Below are 20,421 nucleotides of genomic sequence, written 5' to 3' on the forward strand. Positions count from 1 at the left end.
ATTGGTTATTCTTAGCGCTCCAGCCGGGTTTTATATTTTCTTCCCAACTCAGATCTCCATCTCTTACAGCGGTAACCATCACATATTGTATCATAACGTTACATAGAAATCGTCTCAAATTGCTAGGATAGTCACTGTATAAGGTAATCAAATATTATAAAACAAACAATCCCCCATCCCCCCACCTCCCCCCACCCTCTTCCAACAAAAAACTAGTCGTCTCCCGGCCATCCATCAGGGGTAATCATTGAAATGAAAAGGTGAAAATGGGTCCCTTCCCTGTAAGCATAGGTGCTAATATGTGCCATTGCGTGGGTCACTCTACCGTGTAGTAGTGGTTAGCGTAGGGGAATGTGAGTGGGGTCTGGGCACAGTGTTGTGTGCCAGACGCAGCAGTACTATTCCCATCTAATTCTCCTGTTCATTGTCTCCCAGTTGTGTTTGGTCTTCCCCCTCCAGTGTAATGAGCATAGCTTCCCATTCCAAGGAGATAGGGAACTTCCTAAGACCTCTTGCTTCTTCCCTCCTAAGTATCGTCCAACTGCCTTCAACCTTACTGGAAAATATTTAATGTTCTATACCCAACAATCTATAGACAAATATAATACTTAAATATGAGCATTATATGTTTACAGGGGATATCACAAAATGTGTTATAAGTAAATAATATATGCTTATCAGGTGTAAGCCAGTTGTACCATGCTTTAGGGAGAGAGGTCAATCACGTTATCACTGGTTACCAGTAGTCAAGTGCACAGGGTCCTAAAAGTTCAGAAAACAGGAGAGAGAGGGCATAAGATTTGCTGATAACTCTGCAGCGAGGGCCAAGGCCAACAGGTGGTACGTAGCATTTTAAGTTCGACGAACACAAATATAGCTATAGGATCTATCCGTTTCCTAAGCACCCTATGCAGGGGGGTATTTCTGAGAAGGATTGCTAGTCCACAGTTTTTTGAGTCACATGTAGATATATCTGTTGGGTTTTGATTCTCGACTGTACAACTACCAATGAGCATCTTTCCCACTCAGTTGATTTGTTATAGGTGCATCTCATAAACAAGAGGTATGTTGACATTTTTCGTGTTCAGGTAATGCAATGTTTCATGAAGTGGGACTGCCATTTGTAATCAGCGATAAGATTACCATCAACCTAGTATCATAGGTGGAAGGAATTGTTCATGGTGTAGAGTACGCAGGGTTATTTCAAATCTTGTTATAGTTTGCCAAGGATACTATGATATCATAACTCAGATACTTTGGAGTTTGAAAACTTATGAGACAACTGTTAGGAAAAATTTAGATATCACAGAGGTATCTTGAACATGCTATAGCTAGGTTCAGTGTTCTGATTAGAATGGCTAAGTGGCACAGAGTGTCAGGTGAAAGAGGGTTGAATGTTTTGGGTTAACAACTGCAAAGTTAGGAAGGTGTGAAAAATAACTCTCCAATAAAGAGAAAAAGGGGGAAAGTCCTTTGTGGTTAGGGATCCATCTCTAGAAATTCGGCCTTGGAAGGTAAAATCCTCAGTCATATATGCCTTGCATTTCCAGACTGGTAATGCCTTTAAATGAGCAAGACTTTGCTGTGAAGGTGACAGGCTGTCAGGTTTCTATTAGGGCAGGTTTCAGTCAGTAGAGGAAACAGATGCCCTAACCTGTCGTCTTCTGATCCAGCCGGAGTGGTGCACAGCATTGTTGCCACCTATGCCTGAGTTTGTGAGTTCTTGGGATTTTCAATGTTGTTTCCACACAAGATCGCTTAGCTATGCTCTGGCTATTTCTCTCAATCTTAAAAAGTAGAGCGGCCTAGGGCCGAAGTCACAACTGCATTTGTACAGTGTAGTTGGCAAGCTCTTGCTTGTTTTATTCTTGAACTATCTCTCTTTCGTGTCTCAAGATAAAGGTTCTTACTTGTCTTTTTCTACTTATCTTTCAGGTTGCGACCAATCCAGAGACTTTGAACATGAAAGCAGGAGTCAATCAGGAAGTCTCCAACAGAAGCAGGATGTCTTGAAATCAGGTAGATTCATAGCAACATTGGGCAAGTAACAATTTTGCTCACGAAGAAAGATTGCCAAACAAAGAGTGTTTGAATGGGCGTAGCTTTTAAACATCTTTTTCTCACATGGCTTTTATACATCTTGCTCTCACGATGGCAGCTGAGACTTTCCTGAATGATCCAAAATGTGCTGGAATGTTCCCGCTTGTTCCACGTTGCCTGGAAACTTCATCGTTTTCCATAGATTCCTTCCAGCAATCATAATGGAGTAGAATGTGGCTCTAGTAGTGCCATTTGTTACAAGTTAGAGATACCAAAGGGGATGATGGACGGAGCGTTTGAGCAAATCAAGCACTCAACTGATCTGGGTTTAATCCATCATCATTCTTTAGCTCAATCCACCACCCCAGTTCAGACATGGCCATATGCAAATCAGTCTGATCCTGTGCCTCATGGGAACAATCCAGCCCAAGTGCCAAGCCATGTCTTCCCTGGACCGGAAACAAGCATCCTGGGACCGATTTCAGGCTAATCAGCTGTCATCGGCCAGGCTATCTTAAGTCCAGTGGCAAAGTGAGCAAGGGACCCACGTCTGGGCATACCCTGCCATCTTAGGGTGAACAAAGCGATACCAAAGGGGATGATGGACGGAGCATTTGAGCAAATTAAACACTCACCCTTAGTCAACTGTTCTGAGTTGAATCCATCATCATGCTTCAGCTCACTCCATCACCCCAGTTCGGACATGGCCATATGCAAATCAATCTGACTCTGTGCCTCATGGGAACAGTCCAGCCCGAACTGCCAAGCCATGTCTTCTCTGGATCGGAAACAAGCATCCTGGGACCGTTTTCTGTCTAATGATGGACGAGGTAGAGAGGTAGAGAGAGGTAGAGAGACAGGTAAAGTGGGAGAGAAGAGAAGGCAGCTAGGGGAAAGAGCAGGCGAAACGGAAAGAAGGGGTAAGGAAAGATTGGGAGAAGGAAGGCAGGTTCAGATAAGTATGGGCGTGTGACAGGAGGCAATAAACCAAGTTGGAGGGGTGTGGCGAGTGCAGCCCAGAGCACACACAGCGTTTCCCTTGCTCAAGTGAGCAAGGTCACCATCTGTTTGAAAGTTAATTACGAACAGACGGTTTCAAAGCTCGCTCCCTCAAGGGAAATGCCAATCGTGCAAGCGTTGTCATTGAAAGCAATGCAATGCATGCACGTTTATGGCCTCAAAACGGAATTGATTACAAGAGTTCTCCTCCTAACCAGCACATGCGCGCTGCATAGGCGAGACCTAACAAAGGGAAGGGCAGGATTGGTATTTACAAACATTCCCGCTGAGACCCATCTAAAGACACACACTGCGTGTTTATGGCTCTGATGGTCGGGAACTCACCAAAGTCGATATGATGGCAGGAGCAGTAATTAATACACCCGCTTGTCGGAAATGCTCGCTCATCTTTAAAAGCGCACTCGGGCCCTTGATTGTGGTGATGTGAATCAAAGGCTAGTTCTGTTAGAAAGAACCGGTAGGGTAATTAGGATTAGACACGCTTGTTTGATCATGTCGAACTAGAACATTCGCACCTTTACGTGATTAAGGATCTGATGGTCAAAAACTCACCAAAGTCGGTATGATGGCCGTAGCGGTAATTAATAGACCCGCTATTCGGAAATGCTCGTGCTCAGGCGCTTACTTGAGGTGATGTAAATTGAAGGGCGATTCTGTAGAGAAATAACCGGGAGAGGGATTAAGATTAGAGCCCCTTGTTCAGGCATATCAAACAATGAACTCTCGCACCATTTGAAAAGAAAGGCCCCTTCGAAATCACTTACCTTGATTTGTTACTTTAAGCTCCTCGGATAGTATGTGGCGTTCTCAGGCATTAGTCCTGGCAGAACGCTGCAATTTGTCAGGGAGTCTCCGTGGCAGACCACAGATATGGCTGTTAAAACATGAGTTCGAGGCATGTGGGCTGCTGAATTCATATCTGTGCATAGATCGCCGCCTAGTGTTGGGTCCGGATGATCGCACATTGTTGTCCTGGAAGAGTCTTCGAAGTAACACGAGATAGGTGGCTCCTCCCCTGGACTACAGTGCGCATGGGCATCGACTCCATCCTCAGATTGTTTTTTTCCGCCATTGGGTTTGGATGCATATTGGTTCACTCAAGTCGGAATCGATAAAAAAGTTTCTTTAAGCCAAAAGGCCTTTAGTTTTTTTCGGCGGTATTGTCTTGCGTTCGGTGCCCAGTTCTGTTCCAGCTCAGTTCCCGAGCCGGATATCCAGAAGAGCCGCGTGCTTTTCGACGCTGAAGGCCCGGTCGACGCCAGAGGCCTTATCGACGAACCATCATGGAACAGAGCCCGTTCAAGAGATGTCCCGTGTGCAACTCGAAATACCCCCACATCGACGTCCACCCGGTGTGCAACAAGTGCCTGTCGCCGGATCATGATGAAGCCAGCTGTATTGCTTGTTCCCGTTTTCGATCCAAGAAGACACTTCTGCATCGGCACGCTGCGCGCAAGGAAGCCCAGCAGACGGCACCTGAACCGGTGGACATCTTCGATGCCAGGGATGATGAAGGAGCAGAGCGGGAGGTTCGAGAAAACCTGTCGGATCCCGCATCGGTGGTCGACTCCAGCTACGACGCTGATGTTGAGATGCTCGATGCGGAAGACGTCGTCGACGAGGTAGGAGACGACGATGGGGCTTTTGGGGCCATGGAAGATAGCTCGAGCGAGGAGCCAGGCCCACAAACTGATACTGGGGCCCAGGTCAAGGGATCGCCACAAGGCCTTACCCAAGATCTTCCAATAAGTTCTACGGCCCTGCCTTCAGGCTCGGCTTCGGACATGTCTAAGGAGCCGCACGTTGCGAAATCGAAACCGAAAGTGAAAGCTCCGGTGTCGACGCAACCAAAAGCACTCGAGGCTAAATCGAAACCGAAAGTGCATATTGCTTTGGTCGGCTCGAAGTCCTCGGATCTATCGGCACCGACGAAGCAGAAGAGCGTTATCGACCCGAAGAGGCCGCTAAAGGGCGTCGAGCCAAAGTCTGGCACGCCGAAGGCAAAGGTCAATGCCGTCGACCCGAACAAATCGGCGCCGAAGACAGTCGACACAGACAAAGGACTCAGTGATCAGAAGGTTCTCGAGCCTCTGCGTCGGCCGGACAAGGCCAAGAGCGGTTCAACCCCTGAGTCCACGCCTGGTGGTGCCTCGAAGGATTCTGTCGAGTCGGCGCAGCCGTCCGCCTCCTTCTCGAAGCAGGTGGCAGAATCCCTAAAGCGCATCAAGGACAAGGCTTCGGCTGTCGGGCCTAAGGATCCTCCACCTTCGAAGCCTGCCGATAAGCCTCAAAAGACGTCGGCGCCCATCCACTTCACGCTGCCACCGAAAGTGGTGCCGAAGGCTTTCGTTCCTAAAATGGCCGTCGACGTGCCCAAGAAGGGGTCCACGGTGCCGAAGCCATCAAATGTGGTCCCGTCCACAAAGCATCGACAGTCCTCGCTTGAAAAGCAACAGGAGCAGTTTATCGATGCCAAGACAGGCAGACTTTCTATTTATAAACGAAAGATCGCCCTGGAACAGCCAATGAAGTCCTATAAAATCCCACTAAAAAGAAGAAGGATTCTACTACAACACCTGTTCTTGTAGAACCTGTATCTCCACGTGGCCATGATGTCTCGCCCACTTATTCAGATGTGGAAACTGGGGAAGGTGATAATGACGAATGCAGCTATCCTGTGGACACTGACCCAGATGATACTAATGAACCTTGCGCAGATGCTGCTGACCCTGGAGATCCACACACTGCTCCAGACACTCATGTGTATGCTGTAAAAACGTCGCCTACTGAGGATTCGGCGGCGTTTAATGCACTCATTGAAAGGGCAGCCAAGAATCATGACGTCCAGCTCCATGCTGACCCTATTGAAGTGGACTTTCTGTTCGACACCTTTTCCACCTCAGAGAGGACTGTCAAGACTCTGCCTATGTTGAAGGGTGTCTTGAAACATGCTGGGGAAATATTTAAGGAGCCTACAAGAGCCAGGGTGATAAACCCCAGGATTGAAAAGAAGTACAAACCGGCGCCTGGGGACCCTACCTACATTAAGGGACAGTTGCCGTTGGACTCTCTTGTTGTTTCTAATGCCCGGAAGAGGGCTAATTCACAAACAACGGGTGATGCTCCTCCCCCAGATAAAGAATCTAAGGTGCTAGAGGCATCAGGGAAAAGGGTGGCAGCTCAAGCGGCCAATATCTGGCGCATTTCAAACACTCAGGCACTCTTAGCCAGGTATGACAGGGCCCATTACGACACACTGGAGACCCTGTTACAGCATCTACCAGATGAATATAAGGAGGCAGCTGAGATGCTCATACAGGAAGGGAAGCTCATATCAAATGCTTCTATCAAATGTGCACTGGACGCAACAGACACCGCGGCCAGAGCCGCTAACACTAGCGTGATGTTGAGGCGACATGCCTGGCTCAGGATCTCCGGGTTCAAGCCAGAGATACAGACCGCCATACTAAATCAGCCTGTAAACCCTGATCATTTATTTGGCCCAGAGGAGGACACCACCTTGGAAAAGATCAAAAAGGACACTGAAACAGCAAAGTATATGGGGGTACTCCAGTCGCAGCAGTTCAGGGGTGGTTCTTTTCGTCGCTCAGGCAATAGAGGTGTTTCCAGAGGCCAGCTGTCCCAGCAAACACAGTACAATAAAGGTGGCGCGCAAACCACATACACCAAACAAAGTAGAGGTGGTTATCGTGGAAACAGCGCCAAGGGCAGAGGTCGTGGAAACAACAGCTCCAGGTCCTCCGCCACTAACAAACAGTGACGCCTTGTCACTGCCCCCCGACCATACAACACCTGTCGGGGGAGAATTCAACAGTTCCTGCCAGTCTGGAAGTCCATCACCACAGACAGGTGGGTCAGGAAACTTATCCAGTATGATTATTGTCTGGAGTTAACATCCACTCCACCCAACATACCCCCAAGACACCGTCCTATGTCCACAGAGCATTTGTACTTATTGCAGCAGGAGGTACTCGTCATGCTGCAAAAAGGGGCAATCGAACTCGTGCCTGTGGAAGAAAGAAGTACAGGAGTGTACTCACTGTACTTCTTAATCCCAAAAAAGGACGGGTCCCTCAGACCCATACTGGACCTCAGACTCCTAAACCAGTACATTCTATCAGAACACTTTCACATGCTAACACTGCAGCAGGTCCTACCGTTGCTCAGTCAGGGAGATTTCCTCACAACATTAGATCTGAAGGATGCATACTTTCATATTCCGCTACACCCGTCACACAGAAAATACATCAGATTCACCATTCAGAATCAGCATTAACAATTCAAGGTCCTCCCTTTCGGAGTGACGACGGCACCCAGGGTGTTTACAAAGTGCCTGGCGACAGTGGCTGCACACCTACAGAGACAGAATATTCACGTCTACCCTTATCTGGACGACTGGCTTATCCAAGCAAAGTCGGCCAAGCAGTGTGCCGCCCACATGTCCCACACCATTCACCTTCTTCAGGATCTGGGATTCTCACTGAATTACCCAAAGTCCAACCTTCAGCCCGCCCACGTACGACAGTATCTGGGCGCGACAATAGACACTCTAGCAGCCAAAGCACAGCCAAATTCAGTGAGGATCAACGGCATTCAATTGCTGATACAAAAATTCAGACCGCAACACTCGCTTCCGGCACGAGTGTTCATGCAGTTGATAGGCATGATGGCCTCCTGTATCTTCATAGTCCCGCACGCGAGACTACATATGCGTCCGCTTCAGGAGTGCTTAGCACGTCAGTGGAATCAGGCTCACGGACAGTTGAAAGACCTAGTGTTGATAACTGGTCGTGCATACAACTCTCTTCATTGGTGGAATCCACAAAACCTTTGCAGGGGACGACTGTTCCGGGAGCCTGTGCCACAGATCATTCTGACAACGGACGCATCTCTCCAAGAATGGGGAGCTCATGTACTCCACTACACAGTGCAGGGACTATGAACAACGCAGCAAAAGAAGATGCACATCAACCTTCTAGAACTGATGGCTATCTTCATGGCAATGAAAGCATTCAAAGTACATATGTGCAACAAGGTCGTGTTGATCCAGATGGACAACATGACGGCCATGTACTACATTCAGAAGCAGGGAGGTACACACTCTCCACATTTGTCTCATCTAGCTCAAAGCATGTGGAAGTGGGCCATTCAAAGGAACATCTTCCTCATGGCGGAACACCTCCCAGGCAAAGACAATCAGATTGCGGACCTGCTCAGCAGGTACAGCCACCAAATGCACGAGTGGGAGATATATCCACCAGTACTCCACCCGTACTTCCAGCAGTGGGGTGTGAGAAGTTGGCCTGGTATATAATGCTCACTAATTCTAGTGATCACTTTGTACCATGCCAAGCAACCCTTATGATGATGGTTGTAATTCAACCTTGTAGACCAGTTATCCTAGTGGTAACGTGGACAAAGCAGTCTTAGGCTAAACTCTGAAAGGCATGTGAAGCCAGCTGTTATACCATACACAACCCCCTTGAATACCAAATGAAAGGGACACCACACAGATATATATTGAAAATATATATTGATTTATTAACTATAAAATCCCCTGGACTCTTTAGGAGCACAGAAGCACAAGCGTTAAATCACAAGACAGTTTAAAATACACAAAAGTTGCACAATATGGATGAGCCCTAGGGGCCACCTAAACCATATACTAAGAAAGTGGTATAAGAGATACCAATAGGAAAGGGAACAGGCCTAGGGCCTTGGGAATCGCTGGAGCTATTCGAGACTAGCAGTGACTAAGTCGGGAAAGGCCCGCGGGACTCGGGTGCAGTGTTCAAAGTGCACGCACTTTACAATGCAAAGTCTATGGTGCGTTAAAAGTACAAAGTTAGAAAGTTAGGAACCTTTCCGAGTGACCTACGGAGCTGAAACTTAAGACACAGGCCCTTGAGATGTGTACCAGTGCAGGAGCACCAGCGGAGCTGAGTTACCTCACCCACAGGAAGCGGGTGCACAGGGTCGAAGTAGTGTCGGGTTTCGTCACGCTGGTCGATGGTGCTTGGAGCTGAAGATGCTGCAGGCGGCTCGATGTGAAGAGTTCCGGTGGATCCAAGGGTGGATCTGAAGATGTGAAGACCTGAAAGCAGAGGGGACAGTGTTCAAAGTCACTAGCCAGTGACTACCGTGGAACCAGATTGGAACCAGGCGATGTCGGGTGCAAACAGGCGTTGTCGGGTAGCTTCTCTCTGCAGCCACGTGGACACCCGGGGTCGAGGACGTCCAGGAGTCGGTCACGAGCTGTCCCACGCAGTCTTCTCGCTGTTGGCGGTGTCGGCAACTTGATCGGAGCAAACAGGCCTTGGCAAATGCAAGCCACGCAGAAGTTGAAAGATGCTTAACACTCGGACCAGCAAGGTCAGAGCGGGTGCTCCTTTTTACAGGAGCTTGGGTAGGTCTGGAGCAACCAGACCTGCTGTGTAAATCGTCGGTTTCGTCGCCAAGATGGCCGCTGACCACGTGGCTAGTGGCCGGGATGGCGCGTCGAGTGGCACAATGCAAAAGGGCCCCACGCAGATCGTGGAGATGCTGGAGGGCTGATCTTCGGTGCAAGGGCTGCTCGGTGGTGGGGGTTCTCAGTCCCCAAAGCACAACATCGAGGATGCCTCAGAAGCTGCGCAGTCAGCTTTTCGAGTGTCTTCCAAGAGGTCCGGTCCCACGTCACTCGGTGCCTCCACGGGTCCCTTCTTTGCAGGGACTGTGGATCGGGCTCTGAGAGGTCTGGGAGTCTGGTTCTTGTCAGGCTCTGGGCTCGGGCTCCGGCGGGAGGCGGCGGCAAAGCAGACGTCGAGTTGCTGGTTGGTACCTGTGTTCACAGGGTGGCCACTCCTAGGCCACAAGGGAGATTCTTCTTCAGTCTTCTGAGCAGCAGAATGTCGAAGTCCAGTCGTCTTCTTAGTTTTAAGTTGATTCAGGATGATCTGCTGTGCAATGGCACTGCTCCCACTCTTATTCCCAATCTGAGGGGTGGATCATCTACTAGGTCCCTCCTCTGGGAGGAACCAGGAAGGGGGGCGGTTACACCCCCTTTCCTTTGTCCAGTTCCGCACCAAGCCTGGGTCTGGAAAGTCCCAGGACCGGTTTGGACTGGCCTATGCACGGGGACACCTTGTGTGCCCCGGGCATGTCTGATTCTATTCAGCCCTGTCCTACCCAATACACAAAACCCTGTCTGGGGTGGTGCTCGCACCTCGCAAGGCAGGAAACCCTTTGTCCAGGCCACCATCTGCCGAGTTTCGGTCAGCAGCAGGAGGCCAGACTCGTGTCTGTGGTGGCAGCATCCATTTTGTGATGCTGAGGCTCTGTTTAACTTTAACCGGGGTTAAGGCTACACACATGTCGTGTCCCTCTAGAAGGGTGGAATGCTATCCCCGTCGCCAGAACTGGCGAGGGGATAGTATTCCAATTCGTATGACACCTTACTCGACATGTTTTGATAAAGCCAAACCAAACATAGCATATAACCGCGAGGATTATAATGCACTTAAGAGTATATGGTATGGCAATATCCCTGAACAGCTTAGGGAGTGGTTCCCGACCGCTGCAGACAGGCTCAGCTCATGCTAGAGCACCATCTCACATATTTCCAAGCACTCTGCCTCCAGGAATATTAAGGCCTTCCATAGGAGTGGCTGATAGGAACAAATTCGTCCAGTTTAGGGTTAGGCACAGGCATACTGTACCTAAGTAAGAGGTGATTACACCAACTTACCCCAGCTGAGTGATCAGCCAGTTGTGTCAAATATGGAGGCCAGGCCAGGGGTGGCATAATACATGCTGCAGCCCCTGGTAGGCCTTGGATACACCTATGCCCTGGGTACCTAGGGTACACTACTACAGGGGCTCATAAGGTGAACCAGTTCCAATTCGTAATGCACCTAAAGTGCATTGGCAGTAATTTAGAGAGAGAACAGCAGGCTGTGGGTCTGATTAGCAGGCCCACAGCCACATTAAGTCAGAAACCAGTGAAGCAAAAAGCAAAAATTTGGGGTGACCATAGGATAGCAGACCCTACTTTCCTACATGGGGTCATCCAGAGATTGACCTGTTCGCCACAAAGGAAAATGCCAAATGCCAAAGCTTTGCCGCCAGGTTCACACACCCACAGTCGCAGGGCAATGCGATATGGATGAACTGGTCAGGCATATTTGCGTACGCTTTCCCCCAGCACCTCTAATACCGCTGGTGGCACGCAAGCTGAAGCAACACTCGATGACACTCATCCTGGTTGCTCCAACGTGGGCACGCCAACCATGGTACACCACGTTTCTAGAACTATCCGTGGTACCGCATCAAAGGCTGCACCTCACACCCAGGCTTTTGACGCAGAGCCATGGCGACATTCAGCACCCAGATCCGCAACAGCTCAACCTGGCGATCCGGCTCCTGAGGTCTTAGAATTTGGCTACCTCAACTTGCCTCCCGACTGTATGGATATCATAAGAGAGGCTAGGAGGCCCACCACCAGAGCATGCTATGCGGCAAAATGGAAGCGGTTTGTCATTTATTGTGCAGACCACAACATCAACCCGCTTGACGCGTCTAATCACAACATCATTTGTTATCTGTTACATCTATACAAATGCAATCTGGCCTATGCTTCCATTCGTATACATTTGTCAGCAATAGCAACTTATCTCCAAAACAGGCAGCATCTCTCACTTTTCAGAGTGCCTGCCATCAAAGCCTTTCTGGAAGGACTCAAACGAGTCATTCCTCCCCGGACCCCACCGGCTCCTGAATGGAACCTAAATGTGGTCCTTACCAGACTAATGGGTCCACCTTTTGAGCCTCTACATTCATGCGAGATTCAGTTCTTAACATGAAAGGTGGCTTTCCTGATAGCGATTACATCGCTGCGACGCGTTAGTGAACTCCAGGCACTAACTATCCAAGAGCCATTCATACAAATTCACTCCAACAGGGTGGTGCTTCGCACTAACCCTAGGTTTCTTCCTAAGGTGGTTTCACAGTTCCATATCAATCAGACTATAGAACTGCCTGTGTTCTTCCAAAATCCCGAGTCAGTGGCGGAGAGAATGCTCCACACACTAGACGTCAAAGGAGCCTTAATGTACTACATTGATAGGACCAAAGATTTTTGGAAGACAAAACAACTATTTGTTGCCTTTTCGCCACAACACAAAGGCAACCCCATTTCCAAAGCAGGTATAACCATGTGGATCGTTAAGTGCATTCAAATTTGCTATCAAAAAGCCAAGCGCACTTTAACGGTCCCCCCACGGGCCCACTCCACCCGAAAGTTGGGGGCCTCCATGGCTTTTCTTGGAAATATTCCTTTAGAAGACATATGTAGAGCAGCCACATGGTCTACCACACACACATTTACAAAACACTACTGTGTAAATGTGCACTCCAAACAGCAGGTAGCTGTAGGGCAGGCTGTTCTAAAAACACTTTTTCAAACTGCTGCAGCTGGCACAGGCGGCCGCCGCTAATGGAGGGACTGCTATGTATTCTATGCACAGATATGAATTCAGCAGCCCACATGCCTCGAACCGAATATGCTACTTACCAGTATGCATCTGTTCTTGGCATGTAGGGCTACTGACATTCATATCGCCCGCCCTCCTCCCCGGCGCCTGTAGCGGCTGCAGCACTCAGAATCACTCTTAGCATGGTTATCACTCACTGAGTTACACTCCATCTTTGCCACAATGGCTAAAAACAATCTGGGGATGGAGTTGATGCCCATGCGCTCTGTAGTCCAGGGGAGGAGCCACCTATCTCGTGATACTTCGAAGACTCTTCCAGGACAACAATGTGCGATCATCCGGACCCAACACTAGGCGGCGATCTATGCACAGATATGAATGTCAGCAGCCCTACATGCCAAGAACAGATGCATACTGGTAAGTAGCATATTCGTTATGCAACATTACACACATATGATGTTTAATATATGGACTATCTGAAATTATACATGCATGATTAAGCCACATTAAACATATATAATGTATGATACAAAAGCCCTTAAATGGTATGTGTAAGCTTAGGCCACTTAGGTGTTATAGTTGGCCATTTGTCTTGAGGTCTCCTCTAGCTCGTTGAGTCCCTCCATTACCGTATTAAGGTAATGGATCCACCTACATTCCTTGAAGTTGAGGGCCACTGATACGGACCCTCCTCTTGGCTGGAGACCGATTTTCTCAATTACCCACCATTGTATGCTCTCTGGGGGATGGTTATGTGTCACAAAGTAATCTACTAAGGAGGTCCCTGTACCTTGCACCTTACCCTACTCATGTGTTGTAATATTCTTGCCTTTACTTTCTGGGTGTTCTGTCCCACACAGAGTAGACCACAGGGGCAACGAATGGTGTATATCACGTTGGTGCTATTGCAATTGGAAAAATTTGGCAGCTTGTGTGTTCTGTTGTTGTGTGTGAAAGTGGCTCCTTCAATGGTCTGGGGCATGCTTTACAATGGCCACATTGGCCGGGCACAATTCAATTGTGCATAATAGCAATCATCTGCCTCTTCCAGAACTAAAATGGTTTCCATGTAAGAGTGAGTCTTCCTAATCTAAAATGGCCACTCAGCATGCCACCATATCGCATATAAATTCTTGCATTCCAATAGACTCCAAAATGGCTGCTTCTGAATTTTCTTTATGCCAAAAGGCCCATCCAGTTTACACAAAACAAAGCTCTTGCTTTCCAGCTCTCCTCGATGTGTGCAGCTAGAAAGTCCAGCCCCTCACACTGCAACAGGCTAACTAGACTTGCACGCAGGAAGTGAAAAGTCTAGGAAGCACTCCACCTTAACCATCAGTGAGTACTCATGGAAAGTCCAACGTACTTGCATCACACTGGGAATATTACAAATGACACACAGGTCTGTTGTGAGTAGCTTGTAAGTTAAATGCTCACTACCAACAAAGTTGCAGTAATTTCAGAACACAGATATGTACGTCATTGAAATATATTTCTTGAATGGGCATGAGGAATGAACTGCTACACCACCACACCAGTCAGCATCCTCACACCAACTGCCTTCAACCTTACTGGAAAATATTTAATGTTCTATACCCAACAATCTATAGACAAATATAATACTTAAATATGAGCATTATATGTTTACAGGGGATATCACAAAATGTGTTATAAGTAAATTAAATATGCTTATCAGGTGTAAGCCAGTTTTACCATGCTTTAGGGAGAGAGGTCAATCACGTTATCACTGGTTACCAGTAGTCAAGTGCACAGAGTCCTAAAAGTTCAGAAAACAGGAGAGAGAGGGCATAAGATTTGCGGATAACTCTGCAGCGAGGGCCAAGGCCAACAGGTGGTACGTAGCATTTTTAGTTCGACGAACAGAAATATAGCTATAGGATCTATCCGTTTCCTAAGCACCCTATGCAGGGGGGTATTTCTGAGAAGAATTGCTAGCCCACAGTTTTTTGAGTCACATGTAGAAATATCTGTTGGGTTTTGATTCTCGACAGTACAACTACCAATGAGCATCTTTCCCACTCAGTTGATATGTTTTAGGTGCATCTCATAAATAAGAGGTATGTTGACATTTTTCGTGTTCAGGTAATGTAATATTTTCTATGTTTCATGAAGTGGGACTGCCATTTGTAATCAGCGATAAGATTACCATCAACCTAATATCATAGGTGGAAGGAATTGTTCATGCTGTGGAGCACGCAGAGTTATTTCGAATGTTGTTATAGTTTGCCAAGGATACTATGAGATCAGAACTCAGATACTTTGGAGTTTGAAAACTTATGAGACAACTGTTAGGAAAAATGTAGATATCACAGAGGTATCTTGAACATGCTATAGCTAGGTTCAGTGTTCTGATTAGAATGGCTAAGTGGCACAGATTGTCAGGTGAAAGAGGGTTGAATGTTTAGGGTTAACAACTGCAAAGTTAGGACGGTGTGAAAAAATAACTCTCTAACAAAGAGAAAAGGGGCGAAAAGTCCTTTGTGGTTTGGGATCCATCTCTAGAAATTCGGACTTGGAAGGTAAAATCCTCAGTCATATAAGCTGGGCATTTCCAGACTGCTAATGCCTTTAAATGAGCAAGACTTTGCTGTGAAGTTGACAGGCTGTCAGGTTTCTATTAGGACAGGTTTCAGTCAGTAGTGGTAACAGATGCCCTAACCTGTTGTCTTCTGATCCAGCAGGAGTGGTGCACAGCATTGTTGCCTCCTATGCCTGAGTTTGTGAGTTCTTGGGATTTACAATGTTGTTTCCACACAAGATCGCTACGCTATGCTCTGGCTTTTTCTCTCAATCTTAAAAAGTAGAGCGGCCTAGGGCCGAAGTCACAACTGAATGTTTTGGTTCCTTCTGCCAATCTGAGTTTTAAGTTCTGCATGTGTACAGTGTAGTTGGCAAGCTCTTGCTTGTTTTATTCTTGAACTCTCTCTCTTTCGTGTCTCAAGATAAAGGTTCTTACTTGTCTTTTTCTACTTATCTTTCAGGTTGCGACCAATCCAGAGACTTTGAACATGAAAGCAGGAGTCAATCAGAAAGTCTCCAAAACAAGCAGGATGTCTTGAAATCAGGTAGGTTTATAGCGACATTGGGCAAGTAACAATTTTGCTCACGAAGAAAGATTGCCAAACAAAGAGTGTTTGAATGGGCGAGCTTTTATACATCTTGTTCTCACTTGGCTTTTATACATCTTGCTCTCACAATGGCAGCTGAGACTTTCCTGAATGATCCAAAATGTGCTGGAATGTTCCTGCTTGTTCCACGTTGCCTGGAAACTTCATCGTTTTCCATAGATTCCTTCCAGCAATCATAATGGAGTAGAATGTGGCTCTAGTAGTGCCATTTGTTACAAGTTAGAGATACCAAAGGGGATGATGGACGGAGCGTTTGAGCAAATCAAACACTCACCCCCAGTCAACTGATCTGGGTTTAATCCATAATCATTCTTTAGCTCACTCCACCAACCCAGTTCAGACATGGCCACATGCAAATCAGAATGACCCTGTGCCTCACGGGAACAGTCCAGTCCGAACTGCCAAGCCATGTCTTCCAGACCAGAAACACGCATCCTGGGACCGATTTCTGGCTAATCAGCTGTCATCAGCCAGGCTATCTTAAGTCCAGTGGCAAAGTGAGCAAGGGACCCACGTCTGGGCATACCCTGCTATCTTAGGGTGAACAAAGCGATACCAAAGGGGATGATGGACGGAGCGTTTGAGCAAATCAAACACTCACCCCCAGTCAACTGATCTGGGTTGAATCCATCATCATTCTTCAGCTCACACCACCACCCCAGTTCAGACATGGCCATATGCAAATCAGTCTGACCCTGTGCCTCATGGGAACAGTCCAGCCAGAACTGCCAAGCCATGTCTTCCCTGGACTGGAAATAAGCATCCTTTGACTGTTTTTTGGCTAATCAGCCATCATCAGCCAGGCTAGCTTGAGTCCAGTGGCAAAGTGAGCAAGGGACCCATGTCTGGCATACCTGCCAATTTAGGGCAAACAAAGCGATACCAAATGGGATAATGGACGAGGTAGGGAGGTAGAGAGACCGGTTAAGTGGGAGAGAAGAGAAGAAGCAGTTAGGGGAAAAAGCAGGGGAAACGGAAAGAAGGGGTAAGGAAAGAGTGGGAGAAGGAAGGCAGGTTAAGATGAGTATGGGCGTGTGACAGGAGGCAATAAACCAAGTGGGAGGGGTGTGGGGAGTGCAGCCCAGAGCACACACAGTGTTTCCTTGCTCAAGCGAACAAAGTCACCATCTGTTTGAAAGTTAATTATAAACAGATGGTTTCAAAGCTCGCTCCCGCAAGGGAAACGCCAAACGTGCAAGAGTTGTCATTGAAAGCAATGCAATGCATGCACGTTTTTGGCCTCGAAACGGAATCGATTACAAGAGTTCTCCTCCAAATCAGCGCATGCGCACTGCATAGGCGAGACCTAACAAAGGGAAGGGCAGGATTGGTATTTACAAACATTCCCGCTGAGACCCATCTTAAGACACACACTGCGTGTTTATGGCTCTGATGGTCGGGAACTCACCAAAGTCAGTATGATGGCTGGAGCAGTAATTAATACACCCGCTTGTCGGAAATGCTCACTCATCTCTAAAAGCACACTCGGGCCCTTGATTGTGGTGATGTGAATCACAGGCTGGTTCTGTTTAGAAAGAACCGGGAGGGTAATTAGGATTAGACACGCTTGTGCGATCATGTCGAACTAGAACATTCGCATCATTACGTGATTAAGGATCTGATGATCAAAAACTCACCAAAGTCGGTATGATGGCCAAAGCAGTAACTAATAGACCCGCTATTCGAAAATGCTCGTGCTCAGGCGCTTACTTGAGGTGATGTAAATTGAAGGGCCATTCTGTAGAGAAAGAACCGGGAGAGGGATTAAGATTAGAGCCCCTTGTTCAGGCTTATCAAACAATGAACTCTCGCACCATTTGAAAAGAAAGGCCCCTTTGAAATCACTTACCTTGATTTGTTACTTTAAGCACCTCGGATAGTATGTGGTGTTCTCAGGCATTAGTCCTGGCAGAACGCTGCAATTTGTCAGGGAGTCTCCATGGCAGAACAGAGATATGGCTGTTAAAACATGAATAACGTACGCGTGCAGGTAGTGTTAGGTTGAGCAGCAGCTGGATGCTAGCCAGCCCGGTTGCTAAGCACCCTCTATTTGGCCGTTTAGAATGTGTGAAAAACGATGTCACGTAGATACCACGAATGGTTCAACAAATAGCACGCATACAAGAGTCAGTTACAATTCTATCGATTGCGGGGGTTCAAAAGCGCAGTTACCTATCTACAATGGAAACTTGGAGATAATACATTTGTGTACAGTTATGAAGCATCACATGCTGGTTACTGATCGAATAAATGCACATTTGTTGAAATTAAAAGTGCTCATGCAGTCTATGTGAAATCAAACGTTAAAGACAACACATATCCGTCTTGAAGCCAATTGGTACAATATAACTGATCCCAGACAAGTTGCATTTATTATTGTACTAACGATACTCTCATATCTATCAAAAGTGCACATACAAAAGACTGTTAAACATTATATACTGACAGTGCACCATTGTTGTTGTACTATGCACTCATGCAACAGGTCAGTCAATAATGCAGATTTACAGGCGAGGCGCTCATGCAACATGTAATTATGCAGATGTAAAGACTCGCACCGTTGTAATTGTGCCAGTCGTTCATGCAACATTACACACATATGATGTGTGTACATAGACTATCTGAAATTATACATGCATGATTAAGCCACATTAAACATATATAATGTATGATACAAAAGCCCTTAAATGGTACGTGTAAGCTTAGGCCACTTAGGTGTTATAGTTGGCCATTTGTCTTGAGGTCTCCTCTAGCTCGTTGAGTCCCTCCATTACCGTATTAAGGGAATGGATCCACCTACATTCCTTGAAGTTGAGGGCCACTGATACGGACCCTTCTCTCGACTGGAGACCGATTTTCTCAATTACCCACCATCGTATGCTCTCTGGGGGATGGTTATGTGTCACAAAGTAATCTACTAAGGGAGATCCCTGTACCTTGCACCTTACCCTACTCATGTGTTGTAATATTCTTGCCTTTACTTTCTGGGTGGTCTGTCCCACACAGAGTAGACCACAGGGGCAACGAATGGTGTATATCACGTTGGTGCTATTGCAATTGGAAAAATTTGGCAGCTTGTGTGTTCTATTGTTGTGTGTGAAAGTGGCTCCTTCAATGGTCTGGGGCATGCTTTACATTGGCCATATTGGCCGGGCACAATTCAATTGTGCATAATAGCAATCATCTGCCTCTTCCAGAACTAAAATGGTTTCCATGTAAGAGTGAGTCTTCCCAATCTAAAACGGCCACTCAGCATGCCACCATATCGCATATAAATTCTTGCATTCCAATAGACTCCAAAATGGCTGCTTCTAAATTTTCTTTATGCCAAAAGGCCCACCCAGTTTACACAAAACAAAGCTCTTGCTTTCCAGCTCCCCTCGATGTGTGCAGCTAGTAAGTCCAGCCCCTCACACTGCAACAGGCTAACTAGACTTGCACGCAGGAAGTGAAAAGTCTTGGAAGCACCTCCACCTTAACCATCAGTGAGTACTCATGGAAAGTCCAACGTACTTGCATCACACTGGGAATATTACAAATGACACACAGGTCTGTTGTGAGTAGCTTGTAAGTTAAATGCTCACTACCAACAAAGTTGTAGTAATTTCAGCACACAGATATGTACGTCATTGAAATATATTTCTTGAATGGGCATGAGGAATGAGCTGCTACACCACCACACCAGTCAGCATCCTCAGACCAACTGCCTTCAACCTTACTGGAAAATATTTAATGTTCTATACCCAACAATCTATAAACAAATATAATACTTAAATATGAGCATTATATGTTTACAGGGGATATCACAAAATGTGTTATAAGTAAATTAAATATGCTTATCAGGTGTAAGCCAGTTTTACCATGCTTTAGGGAGAGAGGTCAATCACGTTATCACTGGTTATCAGTAGTCAAGTGCACAGAGTCCTAAAAGTTCAGAAAACAGGAGAGAGAGGGCATAAGATTTGCGGATAACTCTGCAGCGAGGGCCAAGGCCAACAGGTGGTACGTAGCATTTTTAGTTCGACGAACAGAAATATAGCTGTTCGAGGCATGTGGGCTGCTGAATTCATATCTGTGCATAGACCGCCACCTAGTGTTGGGTCCGGATGATTGCACATTGTTGTCCTGGAAGAGTCTTCGAAGTATCACGAGATAGGTGGCTCCTCCCCTGGACTACAGTGCGCATGGGCATCGCCTCCATCCCCAGATTGTTTTTTTCCGCCATTGGGTTCGGATGTGTTTCGGTTCCCTTTTTCGGAACCGATAGTTGTTCAACTTCTACTCGAGACCAAAAGGTCTTTAGGCTGGGCGTCGGTATAGTTGCGTACGGGTTTCTTTCTGACTCTCAGCTCCTATCTCTTACTGCCCTTCCACGTGCCTTCGGCGCGGAGGGGCCTACACTACACCTTTTGCTATGGAGCGGACTCCATTCAAAAAGTGTCCGCTGTGTCACTCCAAATATTCACACCTCGACGTGCACCCTGTGTGCAATACCTGCTTGTCGCCGGATCACCGCGAAGACACCTGCATGGCGTGTTCGAAGTTCCGAAGCAAGAAAACTTTAAAGATTCGCCGGGCCAATCGACTCCAGGCTCAATTGTCGGCTTCGGCGCCCCCACCAGATGACATTTTCCAGGAATCTGTCGAGGGAGAAGACGACGTGCGAGAGTCGGACTCTGGCCCCGCGTCCGAGGAGGAAAACTACGACGCGGGTGAGGCGG

At 47.2% G+C, this 20,421-nt stretch overlaps 1 protein-coding gene across 5 annotated transcripts in view; it reads left to right on the forward strand.

Annotated features, from left to right (window-relative positions):
• Window positions 1–20,421, forward strand: part of LOC147700662 (uncharacterized) — a 334,569-nt gene that overhangs the window by 68,777 nt on the left and 245,371 nt on the right. For 3 of the 5 annotated variants that reach the window (XM_086929722.1, XM_086929724.1, XM_086929725.1), the window contains exons 3-4: window positions 1,936–2,019; window positions 15,554–15,637. In XM_086929722.1, the coding sequence (XP_086785848.1) occupies window positions 1,936–2,019; window positions 15,554–15,637 (168 nt within the window). The remainder of the gene's footprint in view (window positions 1–1,935; window positions 2,020–15,553; window positions 15,638–20,421) is intronic. The other 2 variants (XM_086929723.1, XM_086929726.1) reach the window with 1 other exon arrangement.

Source organism: Lissotriton vulgaris, chromosome 7 (assembly GCF_964263255.1).
Source record: "Lissotriton vulgaris chromosome 7, aLisVul1.2, whole genome shotgun sequence".
Taxonomy (NCBI): domain Eukaryota; kingdom Metazoa; phylum Chordata; class Amphibia; order Caudata; family Salamandridae; genus Lissotriton; species Lissotriton vulgaris.